The 15,512-nt window shown below is 32.0% G+C and overlaps 2 protein-coding genes across 14 annotated transcripts; both read left to right on the forward strand.

The window, feature by feature from the left end:
• Window positions 1-881: 881 nt before the first annotated feature.
• Window positions 882-6,685, forward strand: LOC115694831 (transcription factor TFIIIB component B''). Of its 10 annotated transcripts, none has more exons than XM_061117543.1 (10): window positions 882-976; window positions 1,121-1,405; window positions 1,484-1,550; window positions 1,632-1,849; window positions 1,932-1,998; window positions 2,089-2,315; window positions 2,410-2,461; window positions 2,560-2,712; window positions 2,839-2,915; window positions 3,041-3,252. In XM_061117543.1, the coding sequence occupies exons 3-10, from the start codon at window positions 1,493-1,495 to the stop codon at window positions 3,104-3,106; spliced, it is 918 nt and encodes a 305-aa protein (XP_060973526.1). In that variant the 5' UTR covers window positions 882-976; window positions 1,121-1,405; window positions 1,484-1,492; the 3' UTR covers window positions 3,107-3,252. The 10 variants fall into 10 exon arrangements, with proteins under 10 accessions (XP_060973526.1, XP_060973533.1, XP_060973530.1 ...); XM_061117550.1 differs by having other exon boundaries at window positions 2,848-2,915; XM_061117547.1 differs by having other exon boundaries at window positions 1,635-1,849.
• A 2,976-nt stretch (window positions 6,686-9,661) lies between these two features.
• On the forward strand, window positions 9,662-15,458 carry LOC115694738 (phosphatidylinositol/phosphatidylcholine transfer protein SFH8). Of its 4 annotated transcripts, none has more exons than XM_030621831.2 (15): window positions 9,662-9,949; window positions 10,035-10,184; window positions 10,718-11,021; window positions 11,137-11,236; window positions 11,320-11,586; window positions 11,690-11,767; window positions 11,897-11,998; window positions 12,101-12,150; window positions 12,299-12,398; window positions 12,526-12,621; window positions 12,726-12,839; window positions 13,282-13,411; window positions 14,059-14,462; window positions 14,962-15,036; window positions 15,181-15,458. In XM_030621831.2, the coding sequence occupies exons 2-15, from the start codon at window positions 10,151-10,153 to the stop codon at window positions 15,199-15,201; spliced, it is 1,875 nt and encodes a 624-aa protein (XP_030477691.1). In that variant the 5' UTR covers window positions 9,662-9,949; window positions 10,035-10,150; the 3' UTR covers window positions 15,202-15,458. The 4 variants fall into 4 exon arrangements, with proteins under 4 accessions (XP_030477691.1, XP_030477690.1, XP_030477689.1 ...); XM_030621830.2 differs by having other exon boundaries at window positions 9,686-9,949; window positions 12,723-12,839; XM_030621829.2 differs by having other exon boundaries at window positions 9,686-9,949; window positions 10,069-10,184; window positions 12,723-12,839.
• Window positions 15,459-15,512: the final 54 nt, after the last annotated feature.

Below are 15,512 nucleotides of genomic sequence, written 5' to 3' on the forward strand. Positions count from 1 at the left end.
GAAATTGTTATGTCATTGTTTTAAAAATGGCTTTCTTTTTTTTTTATTTTTTTAAGAAAAGTGATATAGTATTAGTGTATTTGTAATAAATTTGATATTTACAAAAAATATTTAACATAATATGATAGTTTTCAAAGCTCACTTAAAATTGTGGTGTTTTGGAATAAATTTGGTATTTTCAAAATATTATTTAACATAATATGATAGTTTTAAAAAAAACGATAAAATTATATGTATATTCACTTTTTATTTTGTATTTTAATTTTGAAGTTTTGTTTTTTTATTTTTACACTTCAAAATATATTTTTTTTTTATTTTTACAGAATTCTAAATAGAAACCCTTATTGCGAGTAACTTAAATCGCAACCAAAATCCATATAGCAATCCACATAGAAATAGAAACCACTTTAGAAACCCAAATCGTAAATTTGAAAAAAAAAGTTAAAAAACTAGTAAATAGGATAATTTCCTTTTAATTTTTACTTTTTTTAATTACTCTTTAATTTATACTTAATTTTATTATATTCCTATTATGTGTTAAGAACCCTAATTTTAATAAATTATATTTGTTACTTTGATTATAAAAAAAAATTTATCAAAAAAAAAAAAAAATAAAGTAGGAATACATAAGGTACTATTTTTACATTTAAAGAATGTTTTTTTTTTTAGATTTTTACGATTTTTCAAAAAATAACACGAAAATAACATAAAATCAACAAAAAAAACTACGTAAAAGTAATATGAAAATCAAAATAACATACAAATAACAAAAAATTAATAACAAATTAACAAGATTACAACATAAAAAAAATTATATTTTCTGTAAATAAAATAAAAAAAAATTGTAAAATATTTAAAATTCCAATATTCATCTCAAAATTATTTTTAGTTAATATGTAATAAACTAAAAAGTAGTTCTCCGCCGGTGATTTTCAACCGCACGCTCTTCTCCACCGTCCGACTCCAAAACCAGCAGGTAATCTTTGTACTCACTTTCTTCATTCATTCTCTGTACACAACACTTTCAAATGCTCTCTCTCACTCTCACTTTCGGCTCCAAACTAGGGTTTCTTATCTATTATATGTCTAACATTATATTATTACTTTTCTGCTATTGTAGTTGGATGAAATTGCATCGAATAATTAGTGAGTATATTAGTGAGAAAATTGATCGTGGAAGGAGCTTTAATAAGCTGAATGCAGCATTTGGTCAATTAGGGAGAAAATTGATAATTTCATTAGATCAATGTTAAAACAAATAAAATTTATAGTACCGACATAACTAAATCTAAATCCTCATACTCCTTCAGGCAAAGCTTAACATGTTCCATTCTTGGTTGTTACTTACTCTGTTCAAGAAATTTATGATAGTTTACAGCCTTTCTCTCAAGTTTGAGTAACACAGGTGAATATTTGAATCCTTGAATTTTAATAATGGCAAGGTGATCCTTGATATTGATCAGTATAGTTTTGCTTTCTTTAGGTTGTAACAATGCAGCTTGATGTGGATCTTTTGGATGATTTCCTCTCTGATTCCAAGACAAATAACAGTAAGTATGAACATCAGTTCACTACTACCGTTACGATGATTTGAGTATGCTTTAAGGGCAGGTATAACTTCTTTAATTTAGCAGGTCATAAGTTCCGGCCTAAGATGAAGGCTCAGCCTCGAAAGGGCGGAACTAGAGGAGTTGCGTCCGGTTTTTCAAATTTAATGGACAGAACAGTTTTATGCTCTATCGAGGAGGATCCTTCGCTGTCAGCTGTCCAGGACTCTTTGCAATCAGAGAATGTGGTTACAGATGGAAATGGGGATTGGCAATCTAGCTTGGGGAAATCCTTAGGAGAGGTAAGGAGTAAGAAATTTGAATATTATTGTTTTTTTCCCTATGCTTTTAGAACATTATGTTGATAACTGTTGTCATGTTCAGAATGCAGACATATTTTCTGTGTTGGAATGTCTTGATGATTTTATTACTGAAACTACATGTGATTTAGGTGAGTTCTGAAGAAAAATTCCAATCCTTTTGTGGAGTACATCTTTAGTTTTGGATAAGTAAAGCTTTATTATATTTAGTGTTTTATTAGCAGGGAGTGAGACGAGCAAGCCACAGTCTAAGGTTCATACGAACGAAAATTTGAGTTTTCCTGCTGATCCATCATTTGACTCTTCATCATTTACAATATGTGATGTTGCACCATCTCAAATTTGTTCTGATTATCATTCAACACAAGATCCAGTGTCCTTCAGTAATACTACTGTTTCTGACGAACCAGAGGAAGCTCAGAGTAACGATGGAAGGTCAAAAACAATGGTAAAGTCAGTATAATAAATAAATATTAGTATTATTATGAAGAAATGAAATATTATATTTGATAGATTGATCTATGTTAATTAATGAATTTCAGGTTGCTGAGAACTTGTTTGATTTCGAAGTGTATGAGGGAAATGTTGCATCTGGTATGTAGTAATAAAGTAGCTGCAGCAGCCTGCTATATTTTCTACTGTATTTTATGTGAGTCTCATTTATTTTTTTCCTCTTAAATGTGGACTTTCAGGTCAATGTGCTGGCAAATTTCAACCCAACCCCAAGTTGGGGAAAGGGAAAAAGAAACCTAGTACAAGGGAACCTCAAGCTGAAGTTAGTTCTGGTGTGCCTTATGTCCATAATGTTCCTCAAGTGAACTCTATCTTGGAATTTCCAAGTGAAGGTATTATCTTTTTGATAAAGTTAATCACACCAAGCATAGCATTTGCCCCAAGTGAGGGTATTCTTAATTATTCATCTGCTAGATTTGATGATTCTATTTATTTGGATGCAATCTCTGGTATTTAAGGGGATGCAGAACCAACCAATTTTGCAAAAGCTACCTACTCAGAAGTGGTAGAAGATGACCCTGTAGTGGAAGAAGTGGTAATCTTCTTAACCAAATTTTGATATACAATTACTGTTTGGCCTGTAATATGCTTTTAGTGTAGTCTTCAGCTTACATTTATTAGTTCATGGTGGCAAGAGTATAATAGGAGAAAGTTCTGCAGAGCCAAATGGTCTTAGAAGAAGCCAAAGATCTTCTGCTGCTATGCAGGAAATTGAAGAAGATTTAGGGCAGCTTTTTGAAGAAGAGGATAATGATGAGGAATATAGAGTGGATAATAAATCTAAAAAGAAAAAGGCTGTAAGAAAGTTAGAGGAACCTGCTTCTGGAAAAGAGAAACCTGTTAGAAAGCGCAAAAGATCGAAGCAAGCATCAGAGGAGAAAATTAGAGAACCTCCCAAAAAGTTCTCTCATTCGACTCGTCGTAAAAAAAGGATTGGTAATTACGTAATTTTTTTTTGGTTATTGTTTTTTGATACCTACATAATGTGAGGCATGATGTTCTTTTACTCTCTCTTTTCTAGTGGACCAGGCATTACTTGAAATGCCAGAAGATGAAATTGATCCACAGAGGTTACCTATCAAAGATCTTATTCTTCTTGCCGAGCACAGAGAGCGAGTGGCGGTATACATGCTTTTCTTGTTTATCTTTATGGGAGGACATGATAATTTTTGTTTTTCACTTCATTGCACTTCTTTTTCTATATATGCATAGAAGTTGTAAGTTTGATATTTGATTTGTATGTACTTTTTTCCCCTGGTTTGGAATCTATGTGTGCCAGATTAAAGATGCAGCAAAGCTTAAGACACCACAGACAAATCAAAGGTCCTTGACATTTTTTAGCTGATTCTTTTCTTTTTACTGCCTACTTCAAACCATGCGATACAATACAGTATAATTGAATGGCTACTTTTATTTAGTGAGGACAACACAATTATATGCTGATTTTTTGTTAGTGCTTATATTTGGGCATCTTTATGATATTTATATGTATTTGAAACTAGGATTCCCAATATTTTAGACATGGGTTTTTCCTATTTCTTCCCTGCATCGTTTTTGTTTTTGTTCAATTAACATTATGGAAAACAAAAAACTTTTGTTTGATTACTATTTTCAGCTTGACACAAATAAAATATAATTGATTTGCTAAAGACATCATAAAGAGTGTTGGGGACCAAGTGGGATCATGATCAAGTTCTCAAAGTACTGATATGGAATTTGAAGAAACTTGAAACTTTTACATTTGCTAGATAAGTTTACAATGGGACTGTGATAAATGGTTTTCTTGCACACACACTATCTGTATATTATTGCTTGAGACTGTCAAGTAATCTGCCTGATCTAATATGCAATTCCTTTCAACAGCGCTGATGATTCTTTCCGTCAGGGTGTTTCTCACAATGAAGAGATGTTTCATTCAGAACAGGGCCAAAACTCTGATGACGAGCAACCAACTTACAGTGCCCAGCCAAGCTCCAGTTATGTTAATTATCATTCATTTATGGACAAAACACCCAGTACAAGGTGGTCAAAAAACGACACTGAACTTTTCTATGAGGTAAAGTTATGTGATTGCTTGAGATGATGTATTGGAGTTATAGTGTATCTGCCATAAGTATTGTGAATTTGCTCAAAACTTTTGCATGTTAGTTGCATTTAGTCATTTACCGACTTTGATTGTTCACATTTTGGTAAATATTAATACTATTTTAGTAATCATTTAATTTATACTTACCATGTGGTTCAGGCTGTTCAACAAATTGGGACAGATTTTAGCATTATACAACAACTTTTTCCAAATCGAACACGGAAACAATTGAAGATGAAATTTAAGAAGGAAGAGCGTCAACATCCCTTAAGGCTATCTGATTCCCTGAATAATCGCTCAAAAGGTGAGTGTGAGATCCTTATTTGCTGTGCTTCTCTCCACTTTGAATTAAATGGTGATTCGTTCATTCATTGGTTGGATGAATTGACACACTAAAATGAAAAATCTGAAATTGATTCTTCCTCTCCTCCAATCTTTGCTTAGATTAATGACATTTCACATCAGCTGCATCAGCACCGGCACTTATAAATGCATTATCATGAAATGCTGATCTAATAAATCAACTAGTTTGTTTCTATCATAATTTTCAATTTGATGAGATGCGAAACTTGATTCTAGAAACCAGGACCTGATAAACAGGGGAATTCTGTGTTAGGATCTCACATTGACCAAGTATGGAGTTAGTAGTATCTAACTAATTGGCACCCTCCTCTCTTAGGCTAACTTTTTGAGAGTGAGTTCTACCTAAATGGTTGTATCAAATAGTATTAGAGCCATGCACCCTCAAGTGGGACTGATGTTGTGGATGGGGCGACCTTTGGAATAGGTTTAGAGTGGGCCGCTTTAGAGTGGGACACCGTGAATGTTGGCTCCAAAGGGAGTGTATTGATAGGATCCTCCATTGACCAAGTATGAGATTAACTAGTAGTATGTAACTTGGGCACCCTCCTCTTATGCTAACTTTTGGGAGTAAGTTCTACTTAAGTGATTGTATCATCTTACTCTTCTAGAATTCATCGATTTGCTTCATTAATATGTCTTATAGATTTCTAAATTAAGTAAATTTCAACCTCCTTCATCATTTTCTGGATAGATGCGGTTATATTGCTCAAAGGCACATATGTTCATGTATTGGGAAAAGGATACCAATTTCTTGCTTCTCATATGATTTTCACATGCAAGGGTTATTTTACTTTTTTCTTTTATACAATTTTGCCACGCAGATCATTCCCATTTTGAGTCAGTGATCAAGAGACTACAAGAACTTGCTGCTCAAGCAAAGCAAGAGGCCATTGGGAATGAGTCCAATTGGCACCCAGGGGAGGAAGAAATGGAGGAGCCTACCCATAATGCTAATGTATGTATTTGTCATTTTCTGTTAAGATGTCAATGTATGTACATTTGTCCTTTTATTCTTTTCTGCTAAGATTCTTATATGCTGCCCCATGAAATACCATAATATTATTAGGAGAATTATATTCCATTATTGTCTCCAATTATAATAGACCCCTACAAGTAGTACAAAAGGTACACTAAAAGTCCATAAACACATTATGTATTATAATTTTACAGCTACCCAAATAGGGTTTTTAACACATGGCTTCTGTTTTGGACATAGTTCGACTATGTCACATGTAGACAACTGATCTTGTTTTTTGTCCTTTTCACAAGCTAATGGACTTTGGTGGTAACAACATTCTATGTTACTGTTCTTAGTTTCTCTTGTTTAAAGAACATGGAACTTTTATAATCCATTTAGGGAATTTCATAAATATCACTATAATTCGAATGTGACTTCAGCATTCTTTTTTGGATGAATACTCAACAGGAGAAATTTTATACATGTTTCTCAGTGAATTTCGCTTTAATTACATCTGGCCTGTAAATATCTGATCTTACAGGAAGAACATACAAAATCTGAGTTGGATGTGGTTGTTAAAGATCAAGAACAGAAAATGGAAGTTACCGATCTTCAAAAGAGTCCTTTGAAGTACGATGAAGGCGACGATGACCCAGATAGGTGGAACAATTATGATGATTATTAGTTACCAAACACAATCATTTTTCATCCTAAATCTCTAACCACCAAAAAAAAGAAAAAAAGTTAACTAGTTAGGATCTTGATTCTTTATTTTTTCCATTTGTCTAACTCTTCACATATCATATCATTATGTTGTATTTCAATGTGACAATTTTCCAATTATGCCAATTACATTATTCACATAAGAAAACATTATTTATTATTTGCATTATTTCCTCCCAATGCTGTTTATTCTTAATTTTAAAAATTTAAATTGGTAGTTGTATTTAGGCCAGCTAATTATAAATAATATAGGGTGTGAAAATAAGCTGTCCTGAAGATTAACAACTCTTCTGACTAATTTCTTGCTTATTAATTAATATGAGTATTTAGTATTAGCATTGTACGGTCAATCATTGAATTTCTACTTTTGGTAACATAATGTGTATTTAAGTCATTGAGTTGTTTTGTGAAAAAAATTTCCTATGCTTGAGACCAAGCGTGATAAAAGTCTCACAACCAAAAATGATAACATAGCATACTATCAAATTCAATTATTTATGATAATAATAATTGTTTTTTTCTTTTAATAATACAAATAATTAGTCAAATATTAAAGAAAAAATGGTAGCAGAAAGAAAATTGACTTTTGGGTTTGGATATTTTTTGATAATTGTAATGAAACGCGTGATTAAATGGCAGATTCTTTGTGGGCTCTTAGCTGGTGAGTTGGGTACCAAATGATGAAACATAAACAAATTAAATTAATTTCTCAAAAAAAAAATAAAAAAGAAGAAGAGATAAACTAACATATTATTTTCTTTTTGTATACCAAAACCAGTCAAATATGATAGGGGGTATCAAGTTATGAGTATATTGAGAATGAAAAAGTAAAAGAAATATATTTTAATTGTAGTTTTGTTTTGAAGAGAATATATATGTTGAATTTATTTTTAAAATACTCATATCTACAAAATCAGTGTGAATTATGTTATTTAGTACGGTTAATTTTCTTTTTTTATTTTTTAAAAAATCACAAAAAGTTCGTAATAAACATTTATGTATGTTTGGTAACGGTCGTATTATGTTTAATAAAAATAATATTATGTTTATTTTTTTAAGAAAATTATATTTGGATAGAATTTTATATTTATTAATTATTACGATCATAAATTTTAATGTAGTACAAATTATATTGTTTAATATATAAGAAATAGTTGCTTTCAAAAAAAAAAAAAATATATAAGAAATAGTTCGTATTAACTTGTATTATAATATTTAGAAGCAGTTCGGGGTCAAGGCTTAGTGTCGCGGTCGAATGCAGGGTCAGGGTGCAGGTCCGAAGTTCAAATTTGGGATCAAGGCATGGGTTCAAGGTCGAGTCCAGGGTTTGGAGCCGAGTTCAGCATGTGTGTCTGCGATTGAGGTTTGCATTCGGACCTAAGGGTTCAGCCTGGTCGAATTTGGAATTGGGATCTTGGTTTGGAGTCCGGACAAGATATGATCGAGTTTACGCTACAAATTTATTAATACAAATCTATATTAAATGTAATATTATATTAAAATAATACTATTCAATATAATATAATACAATACAAATATCGTTTATAAGTACTCTAAATAAGTACAAATATATTGTAATTATATTCCAAAAAGAAGCATGGTCAAATATAGGGATTTGAAAAAAGCAAAGGCAAAGCAATAAAGCCATGAATATTGTGCAATATTTGGTGGGCCTTTAAAACACTTTGTGGCCCATTCTTTTATAATATTTGGCCCGTTCTTTCCGCCCATAATTAAGCTCCTACTTTATTGGAGTTGACGTAATCTTGTAAAAGTCGAAATTTACGACAAGTTAAAACTAAAAATCTACTTGATCTTGGTCAATAACAAACAACAAAAACTAATTTTAGAAAAATAAAAGTTTAAGAATATTACCTTTTATTTTGGTATATTTTTATGGATTATGTGTATATATTCAGAATAATTGACTACGTGCAATGTTTGGATTTAGTTAAATTCACAATCGAGAATAATATATATAGAATAATTCAATATTATCTGTTACAATGTATTTGATTGAATACATATTGAAAAAAAATCTTAAATATTATTAACATTGTAAAATGAGAAAAAGGAATCTTTACATTATCTAAATAAATAAATAAATAATTTACTCATAAAAAAAATCGTTTCATAAGGTTTTTTGGTGATTTATTTTATTATATATCTTGGAAAATATTTATGTATAAAAGATATAATCATTTTTACGTTTTTGGGTTTTTTTTTTTCTAAGTATATATATAGAAAAAAAATAGATATTATTTACATTTTTTTTTTGGCTATTTTATTAGATATTGTTGGTTTTTGCTAGTTGAAAATATTATGCTATTAATTATGTTTTTTTTTTAATATCTGATCCGAAGTGTAAGTAAATGCACATCTGGACATTTTTTTTTTTTTTTTAATTTTTTACTTTTTGCTTATGTGGGACAATTGCTATAGCTGTATATATTTAACTTAAACGATTACATATGTTTATTTTTTATGTAATATTTTTTATTTTTTTTTAATTTTTACTGTTTGAATTACTCCAATAATTTTTATAGAAATTGCTATATAAATTTTTATATATAAAAAAAAAAAACTACTTTAAAATATAAATATAAAAAAAATCCCATTTGTATTAAATAAGATACTCTTTAGAATTTCCATGTTACCGACACTTTTGTATTTACCTACTTTAAATAGAAAATTGCAAATTACAAGCATTGAATATTCACTATTTTATTTTTATCTTTTCTAAATTTAAATAAACAAACAAAAAAAAGTACACAGTAAATAAAATACTATTAAAAGATTAATATTTAAAAAAAACAAAACAAAAAAAGAGAGTAAAAAAGTGAGTTGTTGTAAGCTTGTGAAAAAATAAAAATAAAATCCATTTTCCACGTGGATAAAGGGTTAAAGAAAGTTAAAGAGAGAGAGAAAAATAGAGGTCACCGTAAATTACGTAGGCCTTACCACAGTGAACCAAATGATTACATACTCAATTACACGAGAATTTATTTACTACAATCACCGCCGGCAGCTTAAATAATTCGGTGCACTCAGATTCACCGTACACTCGCCACGTGGCAACTCAACCATATTCTGTGGGTCCCATCTACTGAGCTCTCTATCTATCTATTATAGCTATTCATATTCTCAACTATAATTTCTCTCTCTCTCTCTCTACTTGTCTTTTTACTTTCTCTCTCTAACTATCGCCGTCGTCTAGGGCCAATCGGCGTATATATTTATATATATATATATAAATTATTATTATATATTTATTTATATTTTGTATAAATTTTTTCTCTATTTTCCATTGTCGTACACTTTTTTAATGCTCTTTGGTCAATTCCTGGTGATTCGTTAGAGAAGGCTCTGGATCGGATTCTCTCCATTAATGCGCAGCCTATATTCCTCGTGATTCGTGTTAAGAGAAAAAAAACAAGAGGTGATTTTGTATTTTAATGTGTATATATGTATGTATATATATGTGTTTTGTATATCGATGTATGTATCGATCTTTGATTTTCTAGGGTTTTCTGATCGGAATGTGCGGGGTTCTGGTAGGCATTTGTGTTACTTCACCGGAGCTTGGCACTGTTTTTCAGAGAATATTGAAGAATAAGAAGTAGAAGAGCTTTGGAGGAGAATGTCAGGCCCGCTTGACCGGTTTGCAAGACCATGTGAGTGGGCTTTTTTGTTTTAATTTTTTTCTATTTTTGTCTTTGTTTATTTTTAGCTTTTTGTATTCTTCTTCTTGATGGGTTTTGTTCATGATTGTGTGTACTTTTCTGGTTCTAGGGTTTCGGTTTGGTTGTTGGGGGAATGTGATTATGAAACCGGAATGTCTACTCTTTGGTGTATTTTTTTTGTTTTTTTTGGGGGGTTTAGCCTTTTAGGTTTAGAATTGTTTCTGTTCTTTTGGGGGAACAGATCAGAGATATGTTAAGTGTTCATTTTGCCAATTTTTAGTTGTTGAATATTTACACAAATACCTTTTTGAGCCATGTAATTGAAAATGTACCTTACCTGAATATCTGATTGTCTCAATTTGTCCAATGTCAAAATTCAGAGAAAACACTATTTTGACGATTTCTTTGTTGAATTAGGTTCAATTCTTGTCAAGATTATTGCTTTTATTGGTCACTGGAATCTTTGTAGGATTTGTTGTATATAGCCTTCTGTTGTTTAATTTAGCATTATTATTACCTGGCAGGCTTTGAAGGGTTTTCTGGTAGTGACGAGAGAAAAGAAAGGAAGTCTGACTTTGAAAACTCAGAGGATGAAAGAAGAACTAGAATCGGGTCTTTGAAAAAGAAAGCTTTAAATGCTTCCACTAAATTTAAGCATTCCCTCAAGAAAAAAAGCAGTAGACGTAAAAGTGACGGGCGAGTAAGCTCTGTTTCCATTGAGGATGTTCGAGATGCTGAAGAGCTACAGGCTGTCGATCAATTTCGACAATCACTAATGTTGGATGAATTACTACCTGAAAAACATGATGATTATCATATGATGCTGAGGTTTGGAATCTTTTCTTCATTGACTTTGGCCATTCATGCATTCAATTAAGTAAAAGGTGCACCTTCAATTTTTTAGTGCAAGTAGTAATGTACTTTGGGATTATACCATTGGCAGGTTCTTGAAAGCAAGGAAGTTTGATCTTGAGAAAGCAAAGCATATGTGGGCTGAAATGCTTCAGTGGAGAAGGGAATTTGGTGCGGACACTATCAGGGAGGTAATTGCAGCTGACTTCTTTTTCTGAATTTGAAGTTATTGGAAAGTGAAGTGCCCGTGGGCTAATTTCTATATTCCTTTCAGGAGTTTGACTTCAAAGAGAAGAATGAAGTTTTGAAGTATTACCCCCATGGGCATCACGGTGTGGATAAGGAGGGCAGACCGATTTATATTGAAAGATTGGGAAAAGTGGATCCCAATAGACTAATGCAAGTTACAACTATGGACCGGTATGTAAAGTACCATGTTAAGGAATTTGAGGAAACTTTTGCCACAAAGTTTCCAGCTTGTACTATTGCTGCAAAGAAACACATAGATTCAAGCACTACAATATTAGATGTTCAAGGCGTGGTATGTTGCATATAACCATTTGTCTGTGCTACTCATATTTGCTACAATTGAACTACTATATTTATTTATATGCTCTTTCCATTTTTACTTTTCTGTTAATAAGGGTTTGAAGAACTTTACAAAGTCTGCAAGAGAACTAATCATGCGTCTGCAGAAGATTGATGGAGACAACTATCCCGAGGTATGTAACTACAGTCATCTCGATTTTTATCAATGTTGTACTTGGTTCTTATGCTAAATTTAATCATAAGCTTTGGATATTATATTTTTGTATAAATATGAAGTTCCTTTATCATTTTTAATGATACAGACTCTATGCCAAATGTTTATCATCAATGCTGGTCCAGGATTTAGACTGCTGTGGAACACTGTGAAGAGTTTTCTAGATCCCAAAACGACTTCCAAAATTCATGTATGTCAAGTTGCTTGTAATATTTATCTTTGATGTATAGTCTAATCTATCAGCTCGCTTACTTGTGGTACTATTTCTGTGTTCTTTTGGGGGAATTTTTAGGTTCTTGGAAACAAATATCAGAACAAATTGCTTGAAATCATTGATGTCAGGTAATAGGATTGTGATACTCTGTACAGACTCTCCTTTTTTCTCTATCTTTAGTTTTAGTTTTAGAATTCAACATTTTCATTATTTACTGTTACACTTTCTTGCCATTTATATTGCGCCTAATTATCTCTAATGCTGTGAAAATCACAGTGAGTTGCCAGAATTTCTTGGTGGTTCCTGCACCTGTGCTGATGAGGGAGGTTGCCTTCGATCTGATAAGGGTCCGTGGAAGAATCCAGAAATATTGAAGGTTTAAACTGGAATAATAATTTTTTCTATTGTGTAATATTTTTACAAGCTTTAGCTATGAACCTGTTTATGTCCTTGTTAATTAGAAATAGAAACCAATGATTGTTAAAACCCGTCTTTTTTCACAGATGGTTCACAATGGTGAAGCGCGGCGTGCCAGGCAGATTGTCAAGGTTATAACCAGCGAGGGGAAGGTTACCTATATTAAACCACACTACCCAGCGGTAAAACTTCATAAACTATCTTGACTTTGTATTAATGTGGAGCATGCCATTTTTTTTTCTTTTCCTGGTTGTCATATTATTATATTGGCTGCACCTTCTAGCAGGTGAAAGGTAGTGATACATCTACTGCTGAGTCGGGTTCTGAAGCTGAAGATATTGGCTCTCCCAAAACAATAAAGAGCTATTCACATCTTCGGTTGACTCCTGTTCGTGAGGAAGTATGTTGTCATCTTTTATGATAAATCATTAGTACCATATATATATATTATATTTATATGCACTAATGTCAGTCATCTTATAATTAAGACCCTTTTTTGGAATCGGTAATCATTGGATTTAAAACTTCTTGTAGTTTTGACACTTGTATATATCATAACATGCCCAAAAGGGGAGTACAAACAACTGGGAAACTACATAGCAATTGCTGTAGTTTTCTACTCCTAAAATGGTAGATTTAGGTGGGTTGCCAATTTGAGAAAAGAAAACATAGTTTTCTTTCAGGTATAGTCATAACAAGTATACTTAAAATAAATGTGATGCAACATAATATATGTACTTAAAATGGTCTACTCAGAAAAATTGTGCACTTCTATATTTTATTCAGTTTTTTTATTTTGGTGAATGTTGGTTATTTATAATGTTCTTTTTGCAAATATGTAGTCTAAGACTGTCGGAAAAGCAAGCTATGCTGTTAACTTTGCTGGGTACGATGAATATGTACCCATGGTTGACAAAGCCGTTGATGCTGGGTGGAAGAAGCAGTCCCTTCAACGATCACAATCTTGTAAAGGTTGTCACCATCTGTTAGAATTTGTTTTTCCTAGTTCATTTTTATTATTTGCTGCTGCTTTATGTGTATGTTTATGTGTCTGTTTTGCTTGAACCAATTGCTTGTGCTTCGTAAGATATTTTGACTGTAATCTCTCCCTGATGACCTTTGAGTTTCTTGTCATGCTAATTTCATAGGTTATCTTATCAACTAAATCTAGGACCATAAACATTAACAAGAAAAACCATGAGACTTAGAACAATGTCATATAGGTTATCAACAGGGATCATAAAAATATTGAAGCTCCTCCTGAGTGTTTCTGTGACTTTTTGAGGAACCAATAATTCAGTTGTGTAATTGGTGGTAGTTGTAGGAGAGGGGAGATATTACTAACATAAAGTTGGAGAGTTGAGTAGTTTTCAACAATTAAGAGAGCTGTCTAAACTGGGTGGACCTGGATGTATGGGACATACAATTTCGAAGTGCTTTTCCTCTGTTTTTTGAATGCTTGTTTGACATTTGAGCTAAATTGAATTTATAAATCTTAATTTAATTTTTAAACTTCTGATATCTGTGTTTAATTTGTGGGTCATGTTTTTACTTTTTAACTTTGTGTTCTTTCATATCCCTGGTGACTAAATCAAGTGAAATTTTTGTTTCCAATTCAGGAAACCTTTCCCAATCTGATACAACAAAAACTTCAGAAGGAATTCGTTCTCACACTATAATCATGCTTACTGCATTCTTTATGACTCTTATCACCCTTTTACGTTCAATGACATACCGGGTAACTGGAAAGATTCCCAAGACATTGCCTAATTGTGACCAAAATACTTCTGACCTTACTCTTAATGCAACATCCAAGGAAGACTGTCAACCCACTCCTGCGACGCCATCATTTACCGAGGCAGATATTCTCTCCACAGTACTAAAAAGGCTAGGAGAGCTTGAGGAGAAGGTTGACACACTTCAATCAAAGCCATCTGAAATGCCCTCCGAGAAAGCGGAATTGCTTAATGCCGCTGTTTGCCGTGTGGATGCCTTAGAAGCTGAGCTAATTGCTACCAAAAAGGTAATATTCTCCACAATCTATTATTTCAGAAGTAGCATTCATTGGGATATGTTGGAATTAGGAAAGAAATCAGGAATATAATATTACTGATTTAGATTTATGTGAAATATATTGTATAGGAAAACCGATTATTTACTTTCCTTTTTCCAATGTAATTTATCCCTGATTTTTAGGCTTTGTTTTCACCTAGAATATCTTGTAGTTATTAGCAGATTTGTACTAATTTTTTGTATTTGTGTACCTTGTCTATTTATAGGTTGTTTTCATAACTTGGCTAACTTTTACTCTCAACTCTAATTGAATATGTTTGCTTATGCTGTCAATTATTTTTTCTCCAACTCTCTTCTGTTCTAACCAGTCTTTGTCTACTATGTTACATAAAATATTATACTCTTAAAATATGTTGTCTCAATAGAGTAGAGTATAATATTGCCTCAGATTTCTCTTCTCTTTAGGAAGAATCATGCTAATGTTGGTGTTGTGTTTCTCTGTGGTGCAGGCTCTTTATGAAGCTTTAATGAGGCAAGAAGAACTACTCGCGTATATAGACAGACAAGAAGAAGCTAGACTCAGGGTATGTTGATCAGACCTCTTAATAAAAATACATAAATATATAACCCCGTTGATCAGACCTCTTAATAAAAATACATAAATATATAACCCCTATATGTTTTAATGGATGAAATTTAACACACTTTATTTTACTTCTTGCTTTCAGAAAAAGAAATCGTGCTGGTGAAGATGGGGAGAGACTACAAGAGGGATCTCTTAAATGTCAATTTTAGTGTGTTGGATGAACCAAACTTTGATCTTACAAATGAAACATCAATCTTAAATGATGTGATCTTTTTAATCCAAAAATCCAATATGAGAAGGAATCCTAACCTTGTATGTGCATGGGGTTCCCTTTTTTTCTTGAAACAATTTGTGTGCAGTTTGCTTTGTATTTTCTTCTTGCCTTTTAATTTTTGTGAAAGAATGGACTTTGATAAGAAATCAAACACTATACTAATGAGCTCTATTAAAGATACACTATTAAGTTAAAACTTA

The sequence above is a fragment of the Cannabis sativa genome, chromosome 6 (genome assembly GCF_029168945.1).
Source record: "Cannabis sativa cultivar Pink pepper isolate KNU-18-1 chromosome 6, ASM2916894v1, whole genome shotgun sequence".
Lineage (NCBI taxonomy): Eukaryota > Viridiplantae > Streptophyta > Magnoliopsida > Rosales > Cannabaceae > Cannabis > Cannabis sativa.

Coding starts and splice junctions, on each gene's coding strand:
- LOC115694831 (XM_061117542.1), top strand. CDS start 3,082: ATGCAGGAAATTGAAGAAGATTTAGGGCAGCTTTTTGAAGAAGAGGAT. Junction 3,704..4,243: donor ACACCACAGACAAATCAAAG/GTCCTTGACATT, acceptor TCCTTTCAACAG/CGCTGATGATTCTTTCCGTC. Junction 5,785..6,328: donor AGCCTACCCATAATGCTAAT/GTATGTATTTGT, acceptor CTGATCTTACAG/GAAGAACATACAAAATCTGA.
- LOC115694738 (XM_030621830.2), top strand. CDS start 10,151: ATGTCAGGCCCGCTTGACCGGTTTGCAAGACCAT. Junction 12,151..12,298: donor CTTGAAATCATTGATGTCAG/GTAATAGGATTG, acceptor TGAAAATCACAG/TGAGTTGCCAGAATTTCTTG. Junction 13,412..14,058: donor ACGATCACAATCTTGTAAAG/GTTGTCACCATC, acceptor TTTCCAATTCAG/GAAACCTTTCCCAATCTGAT.